General features: G+C 46.6%; 1 protein-coding gene across 1 annotated transcript in view; it reads right to left on the bottom strand.

Moving 5' to 3' along the window:
• Positions 1-5,321: 5,321 nt before the first annotated feature.
• Positions 5,322-27,639, bottom strand: part of CMTR1 (cap methyltransferase 1) — a 61,243-nt gene continuing 38,925 nt past the window's right edge. The window contains exons 12-24 of the mRNA XM_056568673.1: positions 26,786-26,918; positions 18,706-18,885; positions 17,815-17,871; positions 15,429-15,486; positions 12,676-12,744; positions 12,470-12,601; positions 12,209-12,331; positions 11,916-12,007; positions 8,348-8,416; positions 7,949-7,996; positions 6,839-6,951; positions 6,607-6,715; positions 5,322-6,010 (exon numbers count right to left, since the gene is read on the bottom strand). Of these exons, the coding sequence (XP_056424648.1) occupies positions 5,848-6,010; positions 6,607-6,715; positions 6,839-6,951; positions 7,949-7,996; positions 8,348-8,416; positions 11,916-12,007; positions 12,209-12,331; positions 12,470-12,601; positions 12,676-12,744; positions 15,429-15,486; positions 17,815-17,871; positions 18,706-18,885; positions 26,786-26,918 (1,346 nt within the window). The 3' untranslated portion in view covers positions 5,322-5,847. The remainder of the gene's footprint in view (positions 6,011-6,606; positions 6,716-6,838; positions 6,952-7,948; positions 7,997-8,347; positions 8,417-11,915; positions 12,008-12,208; positions 12,332-12,469; positions 12,602-12,675; positions 12,745-15,428; positions 15,487-17,814; positions 17,872-18,705; positions 18,886-26,785; positions 26,919-27,639) is intronic.

Consider the following 27,639-nt stretch of genomic DNA (forward strand, 5'->3'; position numbering starts at 1 on the left):
GGAGTAACATCTCGTGACGATCTCCGCCATCTTTGGGTATATGGACAACCTCCAATCCTGAGAGACAATACATTGGCATTACCTGCATGAACACTTTTTACATGCTCTATTAGACGTGGGCACCCATGGCCCGTTCTTATGGATGGAATGTGCTCCTGTATCCGCATGTATACGCAGCGTATAGTTTTGCCTATATAAAAGAAACCACACGGACACAGGATCACAGAAACAACATATTTAGTCTTGCAGGTAATGAAATGAGACATCTTCCAGTTTATCCCTCCTATATTGCAATATTTAAGTTCAACATTGAATCTACACATTGAACAGCGCCTACACTTGAATGGCCTCTGGGGGGCACTCTCTCTCTCTCTGGCCAGTTTTCCCTGTTCTGGACCAGACGTGTGCACGTACGTCTATATACAGGGGTTGCCTGAGTGCGACCTTCTTCAAGTCACCATCACTTTCTAACAAGTGCCAATGGCGGCGGATTGCGGATTGTATGACGGTATTCATGGGTGAATGTTGAAAAGAGAAAATAAATCGTTTTCCATTGGTTGCAGCTTTTTGATGTGTGAGAAGATGGAATTGTTTTTTAGGTCTCGCCTTGTCTAGTGCTGACCTAACTTCTCTCGGGGGATACCCTCTCTCAATCAGATGCACCAATAACTCTTCTGCTTATCAAAAATCATGTCATCATTGTCCGACCATCGAAGGCGGATGAACTGGCCATACGGAATGACCCTCTTGTGGGGGGTGGTAACTATTATGGTGTAATAACGCATTGGTTGCCGTTGTCTTTCTAAAACAGATGTAACCAAGTTACCATCTTTAATTTCCACCCTCACGTCAAGAAAGTCTAAAGCCAAAGACTGACGTGAACTTCATATTCATTTTGAGACCTTCATTAAGATATTCCACAAACTGTGTGAACTGCAATGGGGACCCTGACCAAATGATGAAAATAAGAATTCTTGAGCACAGATTCTGATTCGATCATCTCGGACGACCAAGGAATATCAGATGCCCCCTTATCCACGAATGCCCAGAATCCCCCTGTAGTGACTATAGGCTGAGGATATTATTTTTTGGGGAAAATATGGTGGATCTGTCTCCTTACTGTCTGGGACCCTGTTTGAGATGTATATATCCTCTTGGCCTTTGATTATTTTCCTTTGGCTGTATACACCCTGTTCTGTTTTATCTTATCCCCCTCCATATGTTGTCACTTCTGTATTCTTTTATCTCCCTGTTGGTTACTTTACATATCCCTTGGCCCCTAGCTGTGAGGAGCCTCAAGACAGATAGTTTGCTGATTGGGTTAATCGTGCACATCCTGCCAGTTTGGTGCCAACTGGAACAAAAGGTTTACATCTTACCTATAGTAAATATTTCCCAGTGTAGAAATATGTTTTTCAGGGCTCCCCTTAGTAGCCATAGTTATATATCCCCCAGAATCATGATCCCCGAATAATAGTCTGTATGTAGAACCCAAACATGACCCCATTGTGCCCATAGATTAAGCTGTATGGATCCCTAAGCTGTATGTATCCTATACCTATGTATAACCCCTTCATGAATCCTATCTAAATGTGCGTTATAATGTCACCATATCAATAAGGGTACCGCCATCTATGTCACATCTGTTGTGTACGATGGGAGTTACGATTTATGGACTATCAATCTGTGTTTGAGAGGAGGTTGGGACGATGTGGGCTGATCTAAGAAGACACTGGAGACCTCCCTTCTAACCCAACCCTCTGCGGCCCCCATAAAAGTGGTGGGCTAACACAAGCTGGTTGTCACAAGTTTGGGGCCCATTCTCAATGGACTTGTGCCACTATTTTCTTCCTTGGCCCCAGGACGGATTAGGACTTTACTCAAAGACGTTAAGTATGGAAATCTTCTGATTTTTATTCCCCTTTTATTTTGTATAACTGTTTCGTACATTTTGTATGTCTGTTTCTTTAATTATTTTTGTAATTAAGTACTGTACCCCTTTATGTACATTAAAGCCATACCTTTAATGCGTAGCCTTGTATGCTCTAACGAACCTATAGCCCTATATAGATGTATAAGTGTATGTGTGGCTCGTGCCGTTCCCATAGTTTTGGTGTCAAAGTGCAGAGCGCAAGAATCTGTGTATGAACGGAGGCGTTCTATCGGCCTACTGATAGATGGTGGCAGCGTATTGGTGTGTGGGCATGTGGACTGGTTTTGGGATGTGTGTAGCTCATTTTTAGGGCCTATAGTGGTCAGTGTGTGTGAAAGTGAGCGTGGAAGCAGAGTGCCCCTATACCTTCCCAGCCGAGGTCACGTGTGCAGAAAAGACACGGGGATCTACAAACAGTGTGTAGTTAAGTTGTGTCACTGGCTCATAAGGGAGCAGAGCGTGCTCAAGGGAGCCGAGAGTGAACGTGCCACGGTGGCAGCTTAGAGTTAGAATATTAGAGTAAATATTCTGCTGGTTTTGTGGTTCTTTTGTTCGCTCACTCTTTTCTGAGAGGCGTGGACGTGTCCATACGCCAGGTCGTGAGGGCTGTATGTGACACCCCCTTTAGGAGGAGGGTCAGGCGGGGCCACCACAAAAAGAACAGGGCCGAATTGTGGAGGATACCAGAGAAAGTAGGTGTCCTGGAAGCAGTGAGATGCCGGTAAGACGCCTGCCTATAATGTCATTAATCTAACTGATGTTGGACTGCTACCTGTCTTACAGTCTTGTCCTATGGACTGAACATTTGTCTCACCGAGACATTCGATTTCACTGGCTTTCAAGTGGACTTATTTAAGTCGATTCGTAAGATTAATTTACACAAACATTTTTCTAAAAAAGAGTTTTTGGCTCCAGGAGCAAAGCTGGGCGAGATTTCAGTATCAGTGGGTTCCCTGGACTTTAGTGCTGTTACTAATCTTACCCAAGAGGTGGGAGAAGCTGTGGAAATGTTGTGTAACCTGTCCTCCGATAGTATCCTCCGATAGTATCCCGGGAAGGTCACTCGAAATTTTTACCAATCTGGTAACTAATGGCAGCCAGCAACCTTACTGCTAGAGAGCACAAGGCCCTTAGATGGCCAAAATCACAAAGCAATTTAGTGTTTAGAAAGGCAGATAAGGGGGCAATATTGTGGTGCTGGGAACAATACAATGAAGCCCACCGTCAGCTCCACAATACCAATGTGTACCACCCATTAGTTACAGATCCTGCTGTTAAATATTTGGGCCAATTACAGTCACTTCTGCGCAGATACGTGGAACAGGGAGGAATTTTTATTAAAACCACACAGATTGTGGAAAATCTTAATGAAGGTTTCAAAATGAATATGAAGTTCACGTCAGTCTTTGGCTTTAGACTTTCTTGACGTGAGGGTGGAAATTAAAGATGGTAACTTGGTTACATCTGTTTTAGAAAGACAACGGCAACCAATGCGTTATTACACCATAATAGTTACCACCCCCCACAAGAGGGTCATTCCGTATGGCCAGTTCATCCGAACAATGATGACATGATTTTTGATAAGCAGAAGAGTTATCGGTGCGTCTGATTGAGAGAGGGTATCCCCCGAGAGAAGTTAGGTCAGCACTAGACAAGGCGAGACCTAAAAAACAATTCCATCTTCTCACACATCAAAAAGCTGCAACCAATGGAAAACGATTTATTTTCTCTTTTCAACATTCACCCATGAATACCGTCATACAATCCGCAATCCGCCGCCATTGGCACTTGTTAGAAAGTGATGTTGACTTGAAGGAGGTCGCACTCAGGCAACTCCTATAGACGTACGTGCACACGTCTGGTCCAGAACAGGGAAAACTGGCCAGAGAGAGAGAGAGTGCCCCCCAGAGGCCATTCAAGTGTAGGCGCTGTTCAATGTGTAGATTCAATGTTGAACTTAAATATTGCAATATAGGAGGGATAAACTGGAAGATGTCTCATTTCATTACCTGCAAGACTAAATATGTTGTTTCTGTGATCCTGTGTCCGTGTGGTTTCTTTTCTATAGGCAAAACTATACGCTGTGTATACATGCGGATACAGGAGCACATACGGGCCATAAGAACGGGCCATGGGTGCCCACGTCTAATAGAGCATGTAAAAAGTGTTCATGCAGGTAATGCCAATGTATTGTCTCTCAGGATTGGAGGTTGTCCATATACCCAAAGATGGCGGAGATCGTCACGAGATGTTACTCCAGAAGGAATCGGCCTGGATCCTGAGAAGCAATGCGCTGGGAGCCTCAGGGCTGAATGAGAAAACGATAGGAGTGTATTTTAATAATCGCTCTATTTATGAAGTTCTCCCTGTATTTTCAATATGGTTTTTATCTTTTACTTACTTGTACTGTAATGGTCTGTCAGTAGCGCTCATGTGCGCATGCGCCGGCATATGTGTACTGGTTGCCGTGGTGACGACGCTGTGCTGACGTATATCGTTGGTTGTCCGGGCATGCTGGGAGTTGTAATGCACCCTGGTTGGGAAACACTTCTATAGATGCTGCACAGTACATGGATGTACCAAGCAATATGGCCCCTCTGAGATACGATGCACCAAAGGCTATCAGGGCATGATGAGAGTTGTAGTGTTGCACAGTTATCCACTGCCTAGACCAGGGATGCCGCTGAGTGACACGTGGGCCCCGGGTGGAGGGGGAGCCCGAACAGCACAGGCGCGCGAGCGCTACTGGGAATCCAGGTCACTTGTCCCGGATCTCCAGGCAAGCAAGTGCCGCATTCAGCTGTACACACACAGGTACATACAGAGATCCGCAACACCTGCAGCTTTACTGAGAGACCTGTGATCTCTGCCCACGCAGTGTAGGCCATGATGATGTCACCGGCGCCTGCACCATGGAGGGAGAACGCGGCCGGCCTGCGCTGCTGAGGAGATCTCTGCCTGCCACAGTAAGTGAGTATAAGTTTTGTTTTTTTAATCATTCTGACATTGGGAGGGATGGTAGGTGAATGTGGGGGTTGGGTATGTCTGCTGACCCCCTACTTACCTGACAATCTAACCTTTCTGGCTACCTACCTAGATACTTAGCAACATATGGGGGGTGCTGGCTATATACTTACCAGGCTAACTTCCTAGGCCAGTGGTCTCTGACCTGCGGACCTCCAGATGTTGCAAAACTACTGCAGGTTGAAGACAATTGCACTAGGGGGATGCACCAAGGGTCGTCATGGCACGATGAGAGTTGTAGTTTTGCACCAGCTTGGGACCCAAAGGTAGAAACTATTTCAGGACAAGATGGTAGCGGAATGTATACAGAACAGACATATTGCACCTCTATGACTCCGGCAGAAGGGGGCGCCATAATCCCATCTTATATCCAAACTCTAGTGCTTTATTGCCATAGGAGAGTAGTGTGCGCCCAATGAGATGGGAACAAGGCAAACCATGCATTACAACACACGCCCATAGGACCAGGAACGGGACAATGAAGCTTAAAAGTAAGTCCGGGGCCCCCACCTGAGCATCCAGATCTATATCCGTCTATAGAGCCCCAGGAGGAGGGACCCCAGAACACTGACCCCCCCCCCCCCCCCCAAACACACACTCGGGCGACTATATAGGAGAGGAACAACGTCCTGCAACTCAACAAACCTAAATACCGGGCGCTAAAAGAAAATATCGTCCAATGTCTGTGGTCTGCAGTGCAATTAATGTCTCTGTAATGAGATTGACAGGCGGAGGGGGCGGAGGTCACCCCCATCAGACTCCCCTCCCCCTCCATCCAGGGGGTCATTCAGTCAGCCGCCCGGGCTCAGAGCCCACAGGAGAGCGGCCAATGACGAGGAGGAAGTCGCTGTGCGTCCCGGATCTCGCGGTTTTTTCCGTTTGTCCCATCACTACCTTTCCTCTCTGCTCCCAGAGGACGAGGGCTGGTGCATCCGGATGAAGTGCAGGACGGCGTCTTTGGAGAGCTTCTCAGAGCTGGGGTCTTGTTTCTGGGTCTCGTGGATCTGCACCCCCTCGCCCCACTCCCAGAAGAGACGCTCCGAGTAGCAGACGCTGCAAAATGAGAAGATAAAGGTGAGAGGTGACGTGAGCCTTACTATAATGCTGATATGCACTGGAAGGGTTAAGGTTTTAATATGAAAGTGATTTACAATTCTGTATAACTTTAAGCACTATAATAAGGCTCACGTCAACAGGAAGTTGTGTAGTTCTTTCCAGTCTGACCACAGTGCTCTCTGCTGACACCTCTGTCCATGTCAGGAACTGTCCAGAGTAGGAGGTAGAGTGACAGAGCCCAGACCCCCCACGACAGAGCCCAGACCCCCCCCCCCCCCAGCGACAGAGCCCAGACCCCCCCCAGCGACAGAGCCCAGACCGACCCCTACGACAGAGCCCAGACCCCTACGACAGAGCCCAGACCCCTACGACAGAGCCCAGACCCCTACGACAGAGCCCAGACCCCCGCAATAGATCCCTATGATGCTGTCAGTTCGAGTCATTAGACCTGAGGGGGCACGGGGGGACTTGCAGTCATATTATGGACCCCCATGTGGCTGCATTAGACTTGTCTGTATCCCATGTAATGCCGTATACTGAGCAGGGGGCAGGGATCAGACACCCCCAGAGGACGTTCACTGCTCCAGACTTACTGAAATGGTGCAATGGATTCAACTGGGACCTCATAAATGGACTTGTGGGTCTTGAGGTTGTAGAAGTATTTGCGGTTGTGGCTCTTACTGAAGGCCATGGTCCAGGGATCTGCGGAGGACAGAGGTAGGTAGTTATGGCGGGGCAGGGGGATTGGTGGAGGCTATGGTGGGGGGGGTAATGTGGAAGGTACAGTGGGGTCCATCTATTCAGTATCTACCCCCCTGCACTTACCGTTCACTGTCTTCACAATGTACAGCCCCGATGGCACAAAGTGTCGGTCATCTCTGCCGGTGTAGGAGAGTCGTGGGATCCCCCCGGAGCTCTTAATGATCTTCATCTCCAACCTAAACCCGAGCAAAGGAGAAGCGGTCAGGTATCAGAGACAAGGAGGGGCCCCGGGGGGAACAGAGACGAGGAGGGGCCCGGGGGGGAACAGAGACGAGGAGGGGCCCGGGGGGGAACAGAGACGAGGAGGGGCCCCGGGGGGGAACAGAGACGAGGAGGGGCCCGGGGGGGGGGGGAACAGAGACGAGGAGGGGCCCCGGGGGGGGGGGGGAACAGAGACGAGGAGGGGCCCGGGGGGGGGGGGGGGGGAACAGAGACGAGGAGGGGCCCCGGGGGGGGAACAGAGACGAGGAGGGGTCCCGGGGGGGAACAGAGATGAGGAGGGGCCCGGGGGGGGGGGAACAGAGACGAGGAGGGGCCCCGGGGGGGGGGGAACAGAGACGAGGAGGGGCCCGGGGGGGGGGGGGGGGGAACAGAGACGAGGAGGGGCCCCGGGGGGGGGGAACAGAGACGAGGAGGGGCCCCGGGGGGGGGAACAGAGATGAGGAGGGGCCCCGGGGGGGGGAGAACAGAGACGAGGAGGGGCCCCGGGGGGGGGGAACAGAGACGAGGAGGGGCCCCGGGGGGGGGGAACAGAGACGAGGAGGGGCCCCGGGGGGGGGAACAGAGATGAGGAGGGGCCCCGGGGGGGGGGAGAACAGAGACGAGGAGGGGCCCCGGGGGGGAACAGAGACGAGGAGGGGCCCCGGAGGGATCAGAGACAAGGAGGGGCCCGGGAAGATCAGAGACAAGGAGGGGCCCCGGGGGGGGGGGGGGGGGATCAGAGACAAGGAGGGGCCACGGAGGGATCAGAGACAAGGAGGGGCCACGGAGGGATCAGAGACAAGGAGGGGCCACGGAGGGATCAGAGACAAGGAGGGGCCCGGGGGGGGGGGGATCAGAGACAAGGAGGGGCAGTGGGGGGTTATCAGAAGGCAGGGGGGGTAGAGCTACAACTGATTCCTCTGATAGGACTGTATGACCCCCCATGGGTGAAGCATTCGCTGCAGTCATCACCTCAGGAAGATCTTCTGGATCTCCTCCAGTCTGTAAACCTCTTTCACCCTGTTAGAGAAGTTTCAAGAGTTTTAAAGGCAGTAAAATAAAAATCCCTGTATCTCTACTTGGTGTCAGTGAATAGAAACACTCAACGTTAATGCCCAGAAGATGAAACCCTTTCCTTACAGGAGGTGAGTGTTTGTTACAATGTGTCAGGGTAGGTAAGAGAAATCACCCTGAAGACTGGGACAGAAAAGATTTAGTCTAAACTGATACATTGTAACGAGAGGAAAACATTGTGCGATTGTGTTTGGTGGATAAAACATGATACGATCTGTGTAGAAAGGACGGACCCTCCGGATGGTGTCATGGCGGCCGCTGCAGACAAGAGGCGCAGTGGACACGGCTATCACTCACCGGATGGGGTTCATGTCGGGGCGGCTGGGCTTGGACACGGCCTTCACAAACTTCTCAGCCAGCTGTATCCTGAGGGAGAAGACGACACATTACAACTCCCATCATCCTCTGCACCCTCCATCTACACCACTGGAGGAGATCCCAATATTGCTGACAAATTCTCCCCTCGTCTATTATACTTTGTTTCAATTCCCCATGTTTAGAATCTCTGCTTACTGTCAGTGAATGTTTTCATAGGCTGACACAGGTGCAGACTTGTTACAGTGTATCAGTTCTCTCCTGTACTGACACCAGGTGCAGACTTGTTACAGTGTATCAGTTCTCTCCTGCACTGACACCAGGTGCAGACTTGTTACAGTGTATCAGTTCTCTCCTGTACTGACTCCAGGTGCAGACTTGTTACAGTGTATCAGTTCTCTCCTGTACTGACCACAGGTGCAGACTTGTTACAGTGTATCAGTTCTCTCCTGTACTGACTCCAGGTGCAGACTTGTTACAGTGTATCAGTTCTCTCCTGTACTGACTCCAGGTGCAGACTTGTTACAGTGTATCAGTTCTCTCCTGTACTGACCACAGGTGCAGACTTGTTACAGTGTATCAGTTCTCTCCTGTACTGACCCCAGGTGCAGACTTGTTACAGTGTATCAGTTCTCTCCTGTACTGACTTGTTACAGTGTATCAGATCTCTCCTGTACTGACCCCAGGTGCAGGCTTGTTACAGTGTATCAGTTCTCTCCTGTACTGACCAAAGGTGCAGACTTGTTACAGTGTATCAGCTCTCTCCTGTACTGACCCCAGGTGCAGGCTTGTTACAGTGCATTAGTTCTCTCCTGTACTGACTTGTTACAGTGTATCAGTTCTCTCCTGTACTGACACCAGGTGCAGACTTGTTACAGTGTATCAGTTCTCTCCTGTACTGACACCAGGTGCAGACTTGTTACAGTGTATCAGTTCTCTCCTGTACTGACACCAGGTGCAGACTTGTTACAGTGTATCAGTTCTCTCCTGTACTGACACCAGGTGCAGACTTGTTACAGTGTATCAGTTCTCTCCTGCACTGACTCCAGGTGCAGACTTGTTACAGTGTATCAGTTCTCTCCTGTACTGACACCAGGTGCAGACTTGTTACAGTGTATCAGTTCTCTCCTGTACTGACCCCAGGTGCAGGCTTGTTACAGTGTATCAGCTCTCTCCTGTACTGACTCCAGGTGCAGACTTGTTACAGTGTATCAGCTCTCTACTGTACTGACTCCAGGTGCAGACTTGTTATAGTGTATCAGCTCTCTCCTGTACTGACACAGGTGCAGACTTGTTACAGTGTATCAGTTCTCTCCTGTACTGACACCAGGTGCAGACTTGTTACAGTGTATCAGCTCTCTCCTGTACTGACCACAGGTGCAGACTGGTTACAGTGTATCAGCTCTCTCCTGTACTGACCACAGGTGCAGGCTTGTTACAGTGTATCAGCTCTCTCCTGTACTGACCCCAGGTGCAGGCTTGTTACAGTGCATTAGTTCTCTTCTGTACTGACTTGTTACAGTGTATCAGTTCTCTCCTGTACTGACACCAGGTGCAGACTTGTTACAGTGTATCAGTTCTCTCCTGTACTGACACCAGGTGCAGACTTGTTACAGTGTATCAGTTCTCTCCTGTACTGACACCAGGTGCAGACTTGTTACAGTGTATCAGTTCTCTCCTGTACTGACACCAGGTGCAGACTTGTTACAGTGTATCAGTTCTCTCCTGTACTGACACCAGGTGCAGACTTGTTACAGTGTATCAGTTCTCTCCTGTACTGACTCCAGGTGCAGACTTGTTACAGTGTATCAGTTCTCTCCTGTACTGACACCAGGTGCAGACTTGTTACAGTGTATCAGTTCTCTCCTGTACTGACACCAGGTGCATACTTGTTACAGTGTATCAGTTCTCTCCTGTACTGACACCAGGTGCAGACTTGTTACAGTGTATCAGTTCTCTCCTGTACTGACACCAGGTGCAGGCTTGTTACAGTGTATCAGCTCTCTCCTGTACTGACTCCAGGTGCAGACTTGTTACAGTGTATCAGCTCTCTACTGTACTGACTCCAGGTGCAGACTTGTTATAGTGTATCAGCTCTCTCCTGTACTGACACAGGTGCAGACTTGTTACAGTGTATCAGTTCTCTCCTGTACTGACACCAGGTGCAGACTTGTTACAGTGTATCAGCTCTCTCCTGTACTGACCACAGGTGCAGACTGGTTACAGTGTATCAGCTCTCTCCTGTACTGACCACAGGTGCAGGCTTGTTACAGTGTATCAGCTCTCTCCTGTACTGACCCCAGGTGCAGGCTTGTTACAGTGCATTAGTTCTCTTCTGTACTGACTTGTTACAGTGTATCAGTTCTCTCCTGTACTGACACCAGGTGCAGACTTGTTACAGTGTATCAGTTCTCTCCTGTACTGACACCAGGTGCAGACTTGTTACAGTGTATCAGTTCTCTCCTGTACTGACACCAGGTGCAGACTTGTTACAGTGTATCAGTTCTCTCCTGTACTGACACCAGGTGCAGACTTGTTACAGTGTATCAGTTCTCTCCTGTACTGACACCAGGTGCAGACTTGTTACAGTGTATCAGTTCTCTCCTGTACTGACTCCAGGTGCAGACTTGTTACAGTGTATCAGTTCTCTCCTGTACTGACACCAGGTGCAGACTTGTTACAGTGTATCAGTTCTCTCCTGTACTGACACCAGGTGCATACTTGTTACAGTGTATCAGTTCTCTCCTGTACTGACACCAGGTGCAGACTTGTTACAGTGTATCAGTTCTCTCCTGTACTGACACCAGGTGCAGACTTGTTACAGTGTATCAGTTCTCTCCTGTACTGACTCCAGGTGCAGACTTGTTACAGTGTATCAGTTCTCTCCTGTACTGACTCCAGGTGCAGACTTGTTACAGTGTATCAGTTCTCTCCTGTACTGACACCAGGTGCAGACTTGTTACAGTGTACCGGAGCTCTCCTGTACTGACTCCAGGTACAGACTTGTTACAGTGTATCAGCTCTCTCCTGTATTGACTCCAGGTGCAGACTTGTTACAGTGTATCAGTTCTCTCCTGTACTGACTCCAGGTGCAGACTTGTTACAGTGTATCAGTTCTCTCCTGTACTGACTCCAGGTGCAGACTTGTTACAGTGTATCAGCTCTCTCCTGCACTGACTCCAGGGGAGTACCCCTTTAAGAACATTGACATAATTGTCCCAATAATGCACAGAGCCTATGTTTCTATTCCCAGGGATTGGTAGGGGTCACAAAGGTCAGACCCCAACCAGTCAGCTTGTTATCCCCTATCCAAGTGTTTCCCACCAATCAGGGTGCCTCCAGCCTTTGGCTGTCTGGGCATGCTGGGAGTTGTAGGTTTGCAACAGCTGGAGGCACTGTTGGGAAACACTGCCCGATCCTGTAGGGGGGGGGGGGAATTGGAGTCTTCGTATTTCCATACACACGATTTTTCCCTCATGTATTCTGTAGCGTCACTTTAATACATTTTGGCGCGATTGCAATGTCTGCCATGCTGTGACGCAGGACTCACCTCTGGTTGAAGTGATGCGGTCGCACATCCATGCCGTTCAGGAACAAGACGTCCAGGATGTGAATGGCGCTGATCTTTCTCTGCGCTTTCCCCTGGAATCACAAGAAACGCCTTTCAATCATGTGACAAACCGATACTGACGCCATTATGGCTCGGCTGCACTGACACTGGAGCATGCGGGTTACATGTGAGCGAGTGGTGTCACCCAGCTCTCCGAAAAAGAATTTCACAGAAGAGAATATATCTTTTATTTACTAGGGGCCTAGTCTGTCAGTATTAGATTTCCCCATCACCTCGCCTTTCAGCTCGTGCACAATCTCCACGGACAGGAGGGTGTCTCTGGGGAGCTCCGTTTTTAGGTCCAGTTTCGTCCAGCGGTCAGAAGGACGACCCCCCCAGGTGTAGATCTGAGACCTCTGAGGACAGAATAAAACGAAAGGTTAAATAAAACATCTAGAGTATTTGCCACCCAGCTTTCTGAGACTCCTGAATGGCAAATCTAATGATAGAGTAGGAGGCAGGGGGCGAATTACCGCATTACTGAGCCATCTTACCCCCATTCCTAGGAGGAACTTCTGCTCGCTCCCGGACACCATGCACCTGTAGTCCAGCACGTGGCTCAGCTTCTCCAGGGTCTTGGCCATCAGGGGGGTCGGCTTGAGACTGTAAATGTCGATGTCCCGGCTCTAGAAGAGACACTCAGCTTCTTATATAAGGACGGTGTAAGATGGAGCGGGAGAAGCGGAGGCGGAGCACATACCTGGATGAGATGGAAGAACTTGGTCTTGGGGTCAGTATTAGTTGGGGCCACTCGAGCCTGGTCAGGGATCTGTAAGAAAGAATATTCATTGGGATCTATAGGAGAAACAACATGGAGGACGGAAGGTCTTAGGCTGGGGGTTCACATCACGTTTCCTCCCATACGGGAGCGTATACAGCAGGGGGGAGCAAAAACCTCGCGCTCCCGTACACTTTCGTATGCACCCCAATATGTCATTCATTTCAATGAGTGAAACGTTCGGTCTAGTCAGCACATTTTTGCGCCGTATGCGCTTTTTCCCCGGACGTAAAACTGTGGTCGACCCCGGTTTTAGGTCGATTGTAAAGGCGCATTCGGCGCAAAAATGAGCCGACCGGACCGAACGTATCACTCCGGCCGGCTCATTGAAATGAATTACATATGGGAGCGCGAGGTTTTAGCTCCCCCCTGCGGTATACGCTCCCGTATGGGAGAAAACGTGATGTGAACCCAGTCTAAGGCTGCATTCACGCCACGTTTTTGCAGTACAGTTCTCGTATCAGTTTTTTGATGAAAAATGGATTCCTCAAAACCGGAGTAAGGCTGGGTTCACACTACGGTTTGTACTTACGGTTCTCGTATACGGGAAGGGGGGGGGCGGTGCCCGCACTCAGCCGTACTCGGGAAACCGTTTTTAATGTATGTCTATGAGCCGACCGGAGTGAACCGCAGCCTCCGGTCGGCTGCGTTTTCGGCCGTATGCGGTTTCCCGACCGCGGGCAAAAACGTGGTTGACCGCGTTTTTGCCTACGGTCGGGAAACCGCATACGGCCGAAAACGCAGCCGATCGGAGGCTGCGGTTCATTCCAGTCGGCTCATAGACATGCATTAAATACGGTTCCCAAATACGGCTGAGTGCGGGCGCCGCGATTAAGCCCCGCCCCCCCCCCCCCCTCCCAGCCATATATGGGAACCGTAAGTACAAACCGTAGTGTGAACCCAGCCTAAACTGTATAAAAACGTGTGTACAAATTTCAACCCGTATACGGTTTGGAAAATGATGTCCGGTTGCATCCGTTTGAAAAAAAAAAAAAAACGTATACGTTTTTAACTTTTCACTACAATATGAATAAAGTTTAACTTATTTGATTGAAATTCCAGGAAAAAAAAAACTGTGCCAAGTCAAAAAACGTATGGTGCAAACCGGATGGAACTGTACGCACATACGGCTCCCATTGACTCCCATGTTAAAAAAAAAAAAAAAAGTATACGATTAAAAATGGTTTTTAACCAGGACCAAAAACATGGTAGTCTAGCGTTGTGGGTATGGGAAAAAAAGACCAGACAAAACCGTATAAGATGCAAAACAGACTAAACCGGATGATGCGTTTGACATTCGGTTTACAACGCTAAGTCACTGCATACGGTTTTCTATTCAGTTCTGTACGTTTTTTACCTTGAAACCATATACGGGGACTGTATAGCAAAAACGTGGTGCGCGTGCACCCTAAGGCTTCTTTCACACTACCGTCGTGTTCCTGCCGTTTTTCTGCTGAAAGAGGTCATGAAAAAATAGACAAAATAACGGAACATAACGGATGCCAACGGGTGACCAACGTCCGTTTATTTTAACGGCAATTCTATCAAAATAACGGACATGTTCCATCCATTATTACCCGTTATAGTCCGTTATTCCATATTTCCATGTAACTTCCTGGTTGCGATGCCGTTCTGAGCATGCGCAGTACAAATAACGGATTATAACGAAAGATGAAAGCAACGCACGCTAACGGATGTCAATTGCGAACAACCGTCACCCATAGACTTCAATGTTAAAATTTTTACGTCCGTTATTCCACATTTCTTTTTGATGGGACAAAAATTAGTGCATGCGCCGTCTTTTGTGGCGTCAAAAATAACGCCCGTTAGTCATAACTGGTGCTAAAGGACTATGACTAAGGACGCGGCGTCTGAAACGCGTTAAGTCCTGCCTTATATGTATGCTGGAATATTAATAAAGTGATATTGGATCATCTGTGCTTTGGCGCTAAAGGATGGTCAAAAAAAAATCCCATTGACATGAATGGGATTTTTTGAGGCCCGTTTTCAGGACTATGTGACATTGTGCTATATGGAGGTCCCTCGGCCAGTCCATTGTAATAACGGGTGTAATGCCTGCACGAATATATTTCTACGATACACTACCGAATCCCTGACAGACCCCATTCAAGTCAATCTGAAGTAAAGATTATTATCAAGTTTTTCATGTCTATGTTAAAGGGGTACTCCGCCCCTAGACATCTTATCCCTTATGGAAAGGACTGGGGACCCCCGCAATCTCCCTGCTTCACCAGACATTCGTTTAGAATGTCGAGTGCAGCGCCGGAGGCTCGTGACTTCACGGCCACGCCACACTCGTGACGTCACGGCCGCGCCCCCTCAATGCAAGTCTATGGGAGGGGGCGTGACGTCCGTCACGCCCCCTCCCATAGACTTGCATTGAGGGGGCGCGGCCGTGACGTCACGAGCCTTCACCCCGCATTGCCAGTCATCAGGCACGGAGCGAAGTTCGTTCCACGCACCGGATGTCTGAGGTGCCGCAGTACAGATCGCGGGGGGTCCCCAGCAGCAGGGACCCCTGTGATCAGACATATTATCCCCTATCCTTTGGATCGAGGATAAGATGTCTAGGGGCGGAGTACCCCTTTAAAAGCCATATAAAGACCATGGTGGAGCAAACCTGTGTGCATCCATGATACAGACACGATACTCACCCCCCACAGCTTCAGACACTCCTTACGTAGGTCTGCCTGATGGGGCTCGTTCAGGGTCCTGCAAAAAACATAAAAGGGGAAAATTCATCATTATTGTCTATAATGAACGTGTTTTACAGTCAATCATTTTCAGCTGAGAAAGTGCCGACGTGCGTCAAATTTATGAAATGGCGCACACAGCATATTTCTAGGGGGAAATCACCTCAGCACAGTCAATTTTACACTGAAATGAAAAGTGTCTGTGATCAGCGCTGCGTGTTGCTGTATTTGCATTCTCACTCTATAACTTTCTTATTATCTAATTTTTCTCACCATGATCTGTCGTTTTTAAACGGTACCACGTCTGCGTATATGTGACATTTTGGTCCCTTTTTTTTTTTGCATTTTTTAATGATGTGACCGAAAATGAGTAATTTCGGACATTGGTCATTTTTTTTTTTTTCGCCATTCACCGCATTTCCACACACAGCAATTCCAAATAGGTTTATAAGTTTGCTTTATTTTATTTATTTTTATTATTATTATTATTATTTGTAACAAGGGAAAAGAGGGTAACTTTGAGGGAAGGGGCTTATTCACATTTATAAAACTCAGGGAGTGCTGGGAGTTGTAGTTGAGTGCCATATAGCGAGACACCTCAAACCCCCAACCTGTTACTAGGGATCGACCGATATCGTTTTTTAGGGCTGATACCAATAATCGGTGGAGGTTAGGGCCGATAGCTGATAACTTGTACCGATATTCCGGTATAAGTTATCGGCTATTTATCCCCCCAGGACACCACTGGCCACCCACTCTCCCACCACCAACGCCGCTCCGTGCCCCCTACCGCACCGCGTCGCACCCCCCACCGCCCCGCCCCGGCCCCGTTGCCTCCCCCATCCCCGGCTTTATAATTACCTGTTCCCGGGGTCCACTCTACATCTGGCTCCGGTGGTGTCCTCCTGAGCTGTCACTGTGCGCACTGACGGTGACGTCACGTCGCGTCACTTGTCATTGCGCACAGCGCAACGCAGGACACAGCAGGAGCCAGAAGTAGCCCGGGCCCCGGGAACAGGTAATTATAAAACCGGGGACGGGGGGGGGGGCATTGGGGCAGGGGCGGTGCGGTGGGGCGGTGCGCATTATCGGATTATCAGCAAGGTAATTGCAGATACCGATAATGCCCAAAATCGTGATTATCGGCCAAACCCATAATCGGTCGATCCCTACCTATTACCCTCCCAGGTGTTGCAAAACTACAACTCCTAGCATGCCCTCACTATCAAGGCTTGCTGGGAGTTGTAGTTGTGTACCATATAGAGAGACACATGACATATTTTACTCTCTAAATCCTTCAATAAGCAATCAGCAGTTTATGAATAACGCTAAACAATAATAAGACCCTAATACATCTCATCCCTATCCAAGATGTATGATCGCGGGGGTCCCGCCGCTGGGGACCCCCGCAATCTGTCATTCTGCACCCACCTTTGTGAGCTCTCCGCAGCGCTGGAGGCTCAGAGTGTGAAGCATGACGACCACGGGGCAGGAGTATCTTGATGTCATGACTCCGCCCCCATGTGATGTCACACCCCGCCCCCTCAATTCAAGTTTATGGGAGGACGTGACATCACACGCGGGATGTGAAGTCATGAGGGGGCGGGGTGTAAAGTCACGAGGGGGCGGGCCGTGAAGTCACGAGGGGGCAGGACGTGAAGTCACGAGGGGGCGGGCCGTGAAGTCACGAGGGGGCAGGACGTGAAGTCACGAGGGGGCGGGCCGTGAAGTCACGAGGGGGCGGGCCGTGAAGTCACGAGGGGGCGGGCCGTGAAGTCACGAGGGGGCGGGCCGTGAAGTCACGAGGGGACGGGCCGTAAAGTCACGAGGGGGCGGGCCGTGAAGTCACGAGGGGGCGGGCCGTGAAGTCACGAGGGGACGGGCCGTAAAGTCACGAGGGGGCGGGCCGTGAAGTCACGAGGGGGCGGGCCGTGAAGTCACGAGGGGGCGGGCCGTGAAGTCACGAGGGGGCGGGCCGTGAAGTCACGAGGGGGCGGACCGTGAAGTCACGAGGGGACGGGCCGTAAAGTCACGAGGGGACGGGCCGTGAAGTCACGAGGGGACGGGACGTGAAGTCATGAGGGGGCGGGGCGTGATGTCACATGGGGGCGGAGTCATGACATCAAGATACCCCGGCCCTGTGGTCGTAACGCTTCCCACTCGGAGCCTCCAGCGCTGCGGAGAGCTCACAAAGGTGGGTGCAGAATGACAGATTGCGGGGGTCCCCAGCAGCGGGACCCCCACAATCCTAAATCTTATCCTTTGGATAGGGGATAAGATGTATTAGGGCCGGAGTAACCCTTTAAGTAACAACAAAGCTCTGTTGGTTGGTATCGCGTTTACTTACGAGTCCTGGACGAAGGCGTGGATCTTAGCCAAAGCTTTGATCTGAAACTCACAGTAACTGGAAGAGAAGACGGGAAGAAGAGAAAGTCACTTCAAGGATTTGTTTAAAGGGGTACTCCACTGCTAGACATCTTAACACCTATCCAGAGAAGATGACTGATCACTGGGGTCCCCCTGTTGGGGTCCCCCGCGATCTCCTGAACGAAAGGTTCCTGCGGTGGTTGTGATGTCATGGCCACGCCCCCTCATCACGTCACACCCCCTCCATTCATGTCTAAGGGAGGGGGCGTGTCTATCGACACGCCCCCTCCCTTAGACATGAATGAAGGGGGTGTGGCATGACATCACAAGGGGCGTGTCCGTTACATCACGGCCTGCGGCTCAGAGCGTTTTGAACAAAATGTCCAGAACGCTGGAGCACCGGAGTACCCCTTTAATCAGGTCTAGAGGAAATTCCCCAAGATACAATGTATCAGTCCGCTTTAAATCCCTCTCCTGACTGAACTCCTGTTTGATGAATCAGATATAATGTAACAAACCATCAATGAGCGGAACATTCATGAAAATAGTGAAGAAATTAAAGAAATATATTAGAAAGTTGCTAAATTTCCTGTGATTAAAGGGGGACTCTGGATTCATAAAATTCTTTGTAACAAACATAAAAAATAAAAAGTTTATACAACTTTCTGAATCAATTCCTTCTGTTCTCTTTCAAGATCTCTGCTTGTTGTCATACAATGGAAATTTGTCTAATTCCAGACGATACAAATCTGTTCCGGTCATGTGACGGGACGCCCAAAACTTTTCAATACACAACATTTAGATTTTAAATTCCCTTTAGGTTACAATGAAACTTTTAGTTGTTTCAGAATGTCCAGGTCCCAATCCTCACCTCTCATTAGAGCGGATCATGTACTCATAGAACTGACGGTCACCTCTCAGCACCTCCAGGGGAACCACCAGATTAACGTCCTGATCAGAGCCGCGGAGATGGTTCAGACGAAGGTTAGTGGTAAACAGGTAATTACGGACGTCCTCAGAACCCACCTTAAGACCACGGCACACCACGTACCTGGGGGGAGGGACATTTCATTACAACCGGCAGAATAGTGAGTGCAGCTCTGGACTATAATACAGGATATAACTCAGGATCAGTACAGGATAAGTAATGTAATGTATGTACACAGTGACCTCACCAGCAGAATAGTGAGTACAGCTCTGTAGTATAATACAGGATATAACTCAGGATCAGTACAGGATAAGTAATGTAATGTATGCACACAGTGACCTCACCAGCAGAATAGTGAGTACAGCTCTGGAGTATAATACAGGATATAACTCAGGATCTGCACAGGATAAGTAATGTAATGTATGTACACAGTGACCCCACCAGCAGAATAGGGAGTGCAGCTCTGGAGTATAATACAGGATATAACTCAGGATCAGTACAGGATAAGTAATGTAATGTATGTACACAGTGACCTCACCAGCAGAATAGTGAGTACAGCTCTGGAGTATAATACAGGATATAACTCAGGATCAGTAAAGGATAAGTAATGTAATGTATGTACACAGTGACCTCACCAGCAGAATAGTGAGTACAGCTCTGGAGTATAATACAGGATATAACTCAGGATCAGTACAGGATAAGTAATGTATATACACAGTGACCTCACCAGCAGAATAGTGAGTACAGCTTTGGAGTATAATACAGGATATAACTCAGGATCAGTACAGGATAAGTAATGTAATGTATATACAACAGTGACCTCACCAGCAGAATAGTGAGTGCAGCTCTGGGGTATAATACAGGATATAACTCAGGATCAGTACAGGATAAGTAATGTAATGTATGTACACAGTGACCTCACCAGCAGAATAGTGAGTACAGCTCTGGACTATAATACAGGATATAACTCAGGATCAGTACAGGATAAGTAATGTAATGTATGTACACAGTGTTCTCACCAGCAGAATAGTGAGTACAGCTCTGTAGTATAATACAGGATATAACTCAGGATCAGTACAGGATAAGTAATGTAATGTATGCACACAGTGACCTCACCAGCAGAATAGTGAGTACAGCTCTGGAGTATAATACAGGATATAACTCAGGATCTGCACAGGATAAGTAATGTAATGTATGTACACAGTGACCCCACCAGCAGAATAGGGAGTGCAGCTCTGGAGTATAATACAGGATATAACTCAGGATCAGTACAGGATAAGTAATGTAATGTATGTACACAGTGACCTCACCAGCAGAATAGTGAGTACAGCTCTGGAGTATAATACAGGATATAACTCAGGATCAGTAAAGGATAAGTAATGTAATGTATGTACACAGTGACCTCACCAGCAGAATAGTGAGTACAGCTCTGGAGTATAATACAGGATATAACTCAGGATCAGTACAGGATAAGTAATGTATATACACAGTGACCTCACCAGCAGAATAGTGAGTACAGCTTTGGAGTATAATACAGGATATAACTCAGGATCAGTACAGGATAAGTAATGTAATGTATATACAACAGTGACCTCACCAGCAGAATAGTGAGTGCAGCTCTGGGGTATAATACAGGATATAACTCAGGATCAGTACAGGATAAGTAATGTAATGTATGTACACAGTGACCTCACCAGCAGAATAGTGAGTACAGCTCTGGACTATAATACAGGATATAACTCAGGATCAGTACAGGATAAGTAATGTAATGTATGTACACAGTGTTCTCACCAGCAGAATAGTGAGTACAGCTCTGTAGTATAATACAGGATATAACTCAGGATCAGTACAGGATAAGTAATGTAATGTATGCACACAGTGACCTCACCAGCAGAATAGTGAGTACAGCTCTGGAGTATAATACAGGATATAACTCAGGATCTGCACAGGATAAGTAATGTAATGTATGTACACAGTGACCCCACCAGCAGAATAGGGAGTGCAGCTCTGGAGTATAATACAGGATATAACTCAGGATCAGTACAGGATAAGTAATGTAATGTATGTACACAGTGACCTCACCAGCAGAATAGTGAGTACAGCTCTGGAGTATAATACAGGATATAACTCAGGATCAGTAAAGGATAAGTAATGTAATGTATGTACACAGTGACCTCACCAGCAGAATAGTGAGTACAGCTCTGGAGTATAATACAGGATATAACTCAGGATCAGTACAGGATAAGTAATGTATATACACAGTGACCTCACCAGCAGAATAGTGAGTACAGCTTTGGAGTATAATACAGGATATAACTCAGGATCAGTACAGGATAAGTAATGTAATGTATATACAACAGTGACCTCACCAGCAGAATAGTGAGTGCAGCTCTGGGGTATAATACAGAATATAACTCAGGATCAGTACAGGATAAGTAATGTAATGTATGTACACAGTGACCTCACCAGCAGAATAGTGAGTACAGCTCTGGGGTATAATAGAGAATATAACTCAGGATCAGTACAGGATAAGTAATGTAATGTATGTATACAGTGACCTCACCAGCAGAATAGTGAGTACAGCTCTGGAGTATAATACAGGATATAACTCAGGATCAGTACAGGATAAGTAATGTAATGTATGTACACAGTGACCCCACCAGCAGAATAGTGAGTACAGCTCTGGAGTATAATACAGGATATAACTCAGGATCAGTACAGGATAAGTAATGTAATGTATGTACACAGTGACCTCACCAGCAGAATAGTGAGTGCAGCTCTGGGATATAATACAGGATATAACTCAGGATCAGTACAGGATAAGTAATAAAATGTATGTACACAGTGATCTCACCAGCAGAATAGTGAGTACAGCTCTGGAGTATAATACAGGATATAACTCAGGATAAGTAATGTATGTATACAGTGACTCCACCAGCAGAATAGTGAGTGCTGTTTCATCTAATGTCATGGAGCAAAATTCTGAAATCCTGTCAAATATGGGTAAGTAATAAAATCATGCTTTCTTCTTAACTCAGAATTATAGAGGCCAAGTGGAGCGGCAGCATGAACATCTTCTCTCTTCCCTGCATGATTGATGGACAGAGTTTGGCTTCCAACACTGACTCCTGGACATCAATCATATAGGGCAGAGAAGGCAGGATGGAGACCTCACCTGAGCTTGGCTTCTATGACTCTAGAGCTTAGAAGAAAAACTTTCTTTTAAAACTTTACAGATCACACATTAGCTGAGAAACATGTATCATTTGTTTTGTCTGCAGATCTAAACGGGATACAGCGACTGCCATGTGGGAGGGGGGTGCAGCGAGTGTGTCTGGATGGAAGAGAACTGAGGATAAGAGAGGTGGAACAATGTTCTTCTGACCTGTCCTGGGGCCAGTATATGAGGCTCCGGTCAGATCCATAATGTATCAAGTAATGAGTTCTAATAGACCAGTGGTCTTCAACCTGCGGACCTCCAGATGTTGCAAAACTACAACTCCCAGCATGCCCGGACAGCCGAGGGCTGTCCGGGCATGCTGGGAGTTGTGGTTTTGCAACATCTGGAGGTACACAGGTTAAAGACCACTGTAATAGACCATTCACCGATCAGCATTTCTCTCTCTCACAAGATGTTTTCAGGGTCTTATTTGTTGGGGTCTATGTGTCCTTTATGCTTCACATTCTTCATCTTGCTGCACATTTTGTAACTATTTGTTCCTGTGATTTCTTTTTCTTTGAGGCATTGATCCCTCTTTACCTCCCACCCATCTCCTATGCAGCGCTCCACAAATCCCAAGCGCCAGGTTACAGTGGTGACTTAGAATTCCATCCTGGTGCCAAGGTGTTTGTCAGCCCGAGCACCAGTGACTGTCGGCAATAAGATACACCAGAGGCTGATGGATCCACTTTTCATGAACTGTCTCAGCTGTCTCTTAGCTAACTGTGGACAAATCCAATGTACAGTCACTACCTCCAATAATGGACCGATCCAATGTACAGTCACTACCTCCAATAATGGACTGATCCAATGTACAGTCACTACCTACAATAATGGACTGATCCAATGTACAGTCACTACCTACAATAATGGACAAATCCAATGTACAGTCACTACCTACAATAATGGACCGATCCAATGTACAGTCACTACCTCCAATAATGGACTGATCCAATGTACAGTCACTACCTACAATAATGGACAAATCCAATGCACAGTCACTACCTCCAATAATGGACTGATCCAATGTACAGTCACTACCTACAATAATGGACAAATCCAATGTACAGTCACTACCTACAATAATGGACTGATCCAATGTACAGTCACTACCTACAATAATGGACAAATCCAATGTACAGTCACTACCTACAATAATGGACTGATCCAATGTACAGTCACTACCTACAATAATGGACAAATCCAATGTACAGTCACTACCTACAATAATGGACTGATCCAATGTACAGTCACTGCCTACAATAATGGACTGATCCAATGTACAGTCACTACCTACAATAATGGACTGATCCAATGTACAGTCACTACCTACAATAATGGACTGATCCAATGTACAGTCACTTCCTACAATAATGGACTGATCCAATGCACAGTCACTACCTACAATAATGGACTGATCCAATGTACAGTCACTACCTACAATAATGGACCGATCCAATGTACAGTCACTACCTACAATAATGGACTGATCCAATGTACAGTCACTACCTACAATAATGGACTGATCCAATGTACAGTCACTACCTACAATAATGGACTCATCCAATGTACAGTCACTACCTACAATAATGGACCAATCCAATGTACAGTCACTACCTACAATAATGGACTCATCCAATGTACATTCACTACCTCCAATAATGGACTCATCCAATGTACAGTCACTTCCTACAATAATGGACTCATCCAATGTACAGTCACTACCTACAATAATGGACTGATCCAATGTATAGTCACTACCTACAATAATGGACAAATCCAATGCACAGTCACTAACTACAATAATGGACTGATCCAATGTACAGTCACTACCTACAATAATGGACTGATCCAATGTACTGTCACTACCTACAATAATGGACTCATCCATTATACAGTCACTACCTACAATAATGGACTCATCCATTGAACAGTGACTACCTACAATAATGGACTGATCCAATGTACAGTTACTACCTACAATAATGGACCGATCCAATGTACAGTCACTACCTAAAATAATGGACCGATCCAATGCATAGTCAATACATACAATAATGGACCGATCCAATGTACAGTCACTACCTACAATAATGGACCGATCCAATGAATGGTCAATACCTACAATAATGGACTGATCCAATGCACAGTCACTAACTACAATAATGGACCGATCCAATGTACAGTCACTACCTACAATAATGGACCGATCCAATGCACAGTCAATACCTACAATAATGGACTGATCCAATGTACAGTCACTACCTACAATAATGGACCAATCCAATGCATAGTCAATATCTACAATAATGGACCGATCCAATGTACAGTCACTACCTAAAATAATGGACCGATCCAATGCATAGTCAATACATACAATAATGGACCGATCCAATGTATAGTCACTACCTACAATAATGGACTGATCCAATGTACAGTCACTACCTACAATAATGGACTCATCCATTGTACAGTCACTACCTACAATAATGGACAAATCCAATGCACAGTCACTTCCTACAATAATGGACCGATCCAATGTACAGTCACTACCTACAATAATGGACTGATCCAATGTACAGTCACTACCTACAATAATGGACTGATCCAATGTACAGTCACTACCTACAATAATGGACTCATCCATTGTACAGTCACTACCTACAATAATGGACTCATCCATTGAACAGTGACTACCTACAATAATGGACTGATCCAATGTACAGTCACTTCCTACAATAATGGACTGATCCAATGCACAGTCACTACCTACAATAATGGACTGATCCAATGTACAGTCACTACCTACAATAATTGACTGATCCAATGTACAGTCACTACCTACAATAATGGACTGATCCAATGTACAGTCACTACCTACAATAATGCACTGATCCAATGTACAGTCACTTCCTACAATAATGGATCGATCCAATGTACAGTTACTACCTACAATAATGGACTGATACAATGTACAGTCACTACCTACAATAATGGACTGATCCAATGTACAGTCACTAACTACAATAATGGACTGATCCAATGTACAGTCACTACCTACAATAATGCACTGATCCAATGTACAGTCACTTCCTACAATAATGGACCGATCCAATGTACAGTCACTACCTACAATAATGGACTGATCCAATGTACAGTCACTACCTACAATAATGGACTGATCCAATGTACAGTCACTAACTACAATAATGGACCGATCCAATGTACAGTCACTACCTAGAATAATGGTAGGTAGAAAAAATCCCGGCACTCACTGGGTATGCTTAATCATAGTGGTTTATTAATCCATATGCAAGGTAATGCAGAATAGCGACTCGCAGGACGCGTTTCGGCCCAATGGCCTTTGTCAACTACTACTACAGTCACTACCTACTATAATGGACCGATCCAATGTACAGTCACTTCCTACAATAATGGACCGATCCAATGTACAGTTACTACCTACAATAATGGACTGATACAATGTACAGTCACTACCTACAATAATGGACTGATCCAATGTACAGTCACTACCTACAATAATGGACTGATCCAATGTACAGTCACTACCTACAATAATGGACTGATCCAATGTACAGTCACTAACTACAATAATGGACTGATCCAATGTACAGTCAATACCTACAATAATGCACTGATCCAATGTACAGTCACTAACTACAATAATGGACTGATCCAATGTACAGTCACCTACAACAATGGACCGATCCAATGTACAGTCACTACCTACAATAATGGACTGATCCAATGTACAGTCACTACCTACAATAATGGACTGATCCAATGTACAGTCACTAACTACAATAATGGACTGATCCAATGTACAGTCACTACCTACAATAATGCACTGATTCAATGTACAGTCACTTCCTACAATAATGGACCGATCCAATGTACAGTCACTATCTACAATAATGGACTGATCCAATGCACAGTCACTACCTACAATAATGGACTGATCCAATGTACAGTCACTACCTACAATAATGGACCGATCCAATGCATAGTCAATACCTACAATAATGGACCGAGCCAATGTACAGTCACTACCTACAATAATGAACTCATCCAATGTACAATTACTTCCTACAATAATGGACTGATCCAATGTACAGTCACTTCCTACAATAATGGACTGATCCAATGTACAGTCACTACCTACAATAATGGTAGGTAGAAAAAATCCCGGCACTCACTCGGTATGCTTAATCATAGTGGTTTATTAATCCATATGCAAGGTAATGCAGAATAGCGACTCGCAGGACGCGTTTCGGCCCAATGGCCTTTGTCAACTACTACTACAGTCACTACCTACTATAAAGGACCGATCCAATGTACAGTCACTACCTAAAATAATGGACCGATCCAATGTACAGTCACTACCTACAATAATGGACCGATCCAATGTACAGTCACTACCTACAATAATGGACCGATCCAATGTACAGTCACTACCTACAATAATGGACCGATCCAATGTACAGTCACTACCTACAATAATGGACCGATCCAATGTACAGTCACTACCTACAATAATGGACCGATCCAATGTACAGTCACTACCTATAATAATGGACTGATCCAACATGGTAGAACATAAGCTTATATCTAGAACATATAAAATAACCCCTTCTCCTCTTTTAATAGTGTTATGTATCCCCCTCATATATTATTAGGTTACATCTAAGACAGATCTATCAAGGGTCTTTTTATATTATTACAGAACATACAGAGTAAATATGTCTGAGTTGTGGAGCAGGTCTCATGCCCCTGGGCGCTCACCTTTCGGAGTTAGCGGGTCTGCTGGTCAGTGGCTTAAAGAGAGAAACGCGGTCAAAGCAGCAATACAGCAGATAGATGAGACCCACACTGAACGGGGTGAACAGGTCAAAGGTCTTACAGATGAAATGTCCACCTGTAATAGGAAACATAAATCAGGGACCGAACTGCAGAATAGATAGATAGGAGATAGATAGATAGATAGGAGATAGATAGATAGGAGATAGATAGATAGGAGATAGATAGATAGATATGAGATAGATAGATATGAGATAGATAGATAGATAGATAGATAGATAGATAGGAGATAGATAGATAGATATGAGATAGATAGATATGAGATAGATAGATAGATAGGAGATAGATAGATAGATATGAGATAGATAGGAGATAGATAGATATGAGATAGATAGATAGATATGAGATAGATAGATAGATATGAGATAGATAGGAGATAGATATGAGATAGATAGATAGATAGATAAATCCAAAGAGGCAGCAGCACACAAGGTATACGGTGCAAAAAAGTATGTGGTTTTATTGCATCAGTGCATACAGAGCAACGTTTCTGCGACCTCCTCGTCGCCTTTCTCAAGCTCGAGAAAGCTTGAGAAAGGCGACGAGGAGGTCGCAGAAACGTTGCTCTGTATGCACTGATGCAATAAAACCACATACTTTTTTGCACCGTATACCTTGTGTGCTGCTGCCTCTTTGGATTTATCTATTGGGATCCCGAACCAAGGCTCCTACACAGCGTGCACCAGCTACCTGAAGCACTATCTGGTTGTGCTGCTCTCCTGGGATATTTAGATAGATAGATAGATAGGAGATAGATATGAGATAGATAGATGGATATG

The sequence above is a fragment of the Hyla sarda genome, chromosome 3 (genome assembly GCF_029499605.1).
Source record: "Hyla sarda isolate aHylSar1 chromosome 3, aHylSar1.hap1, whole genome shotgun sequence".
Classification (NCBI taxonomy): domain Eukaryota; kingdom Metazoa; phylum Chordata; class Amphibia; order Anura; family Hylidae; genus Hyla; species Hyla sarda.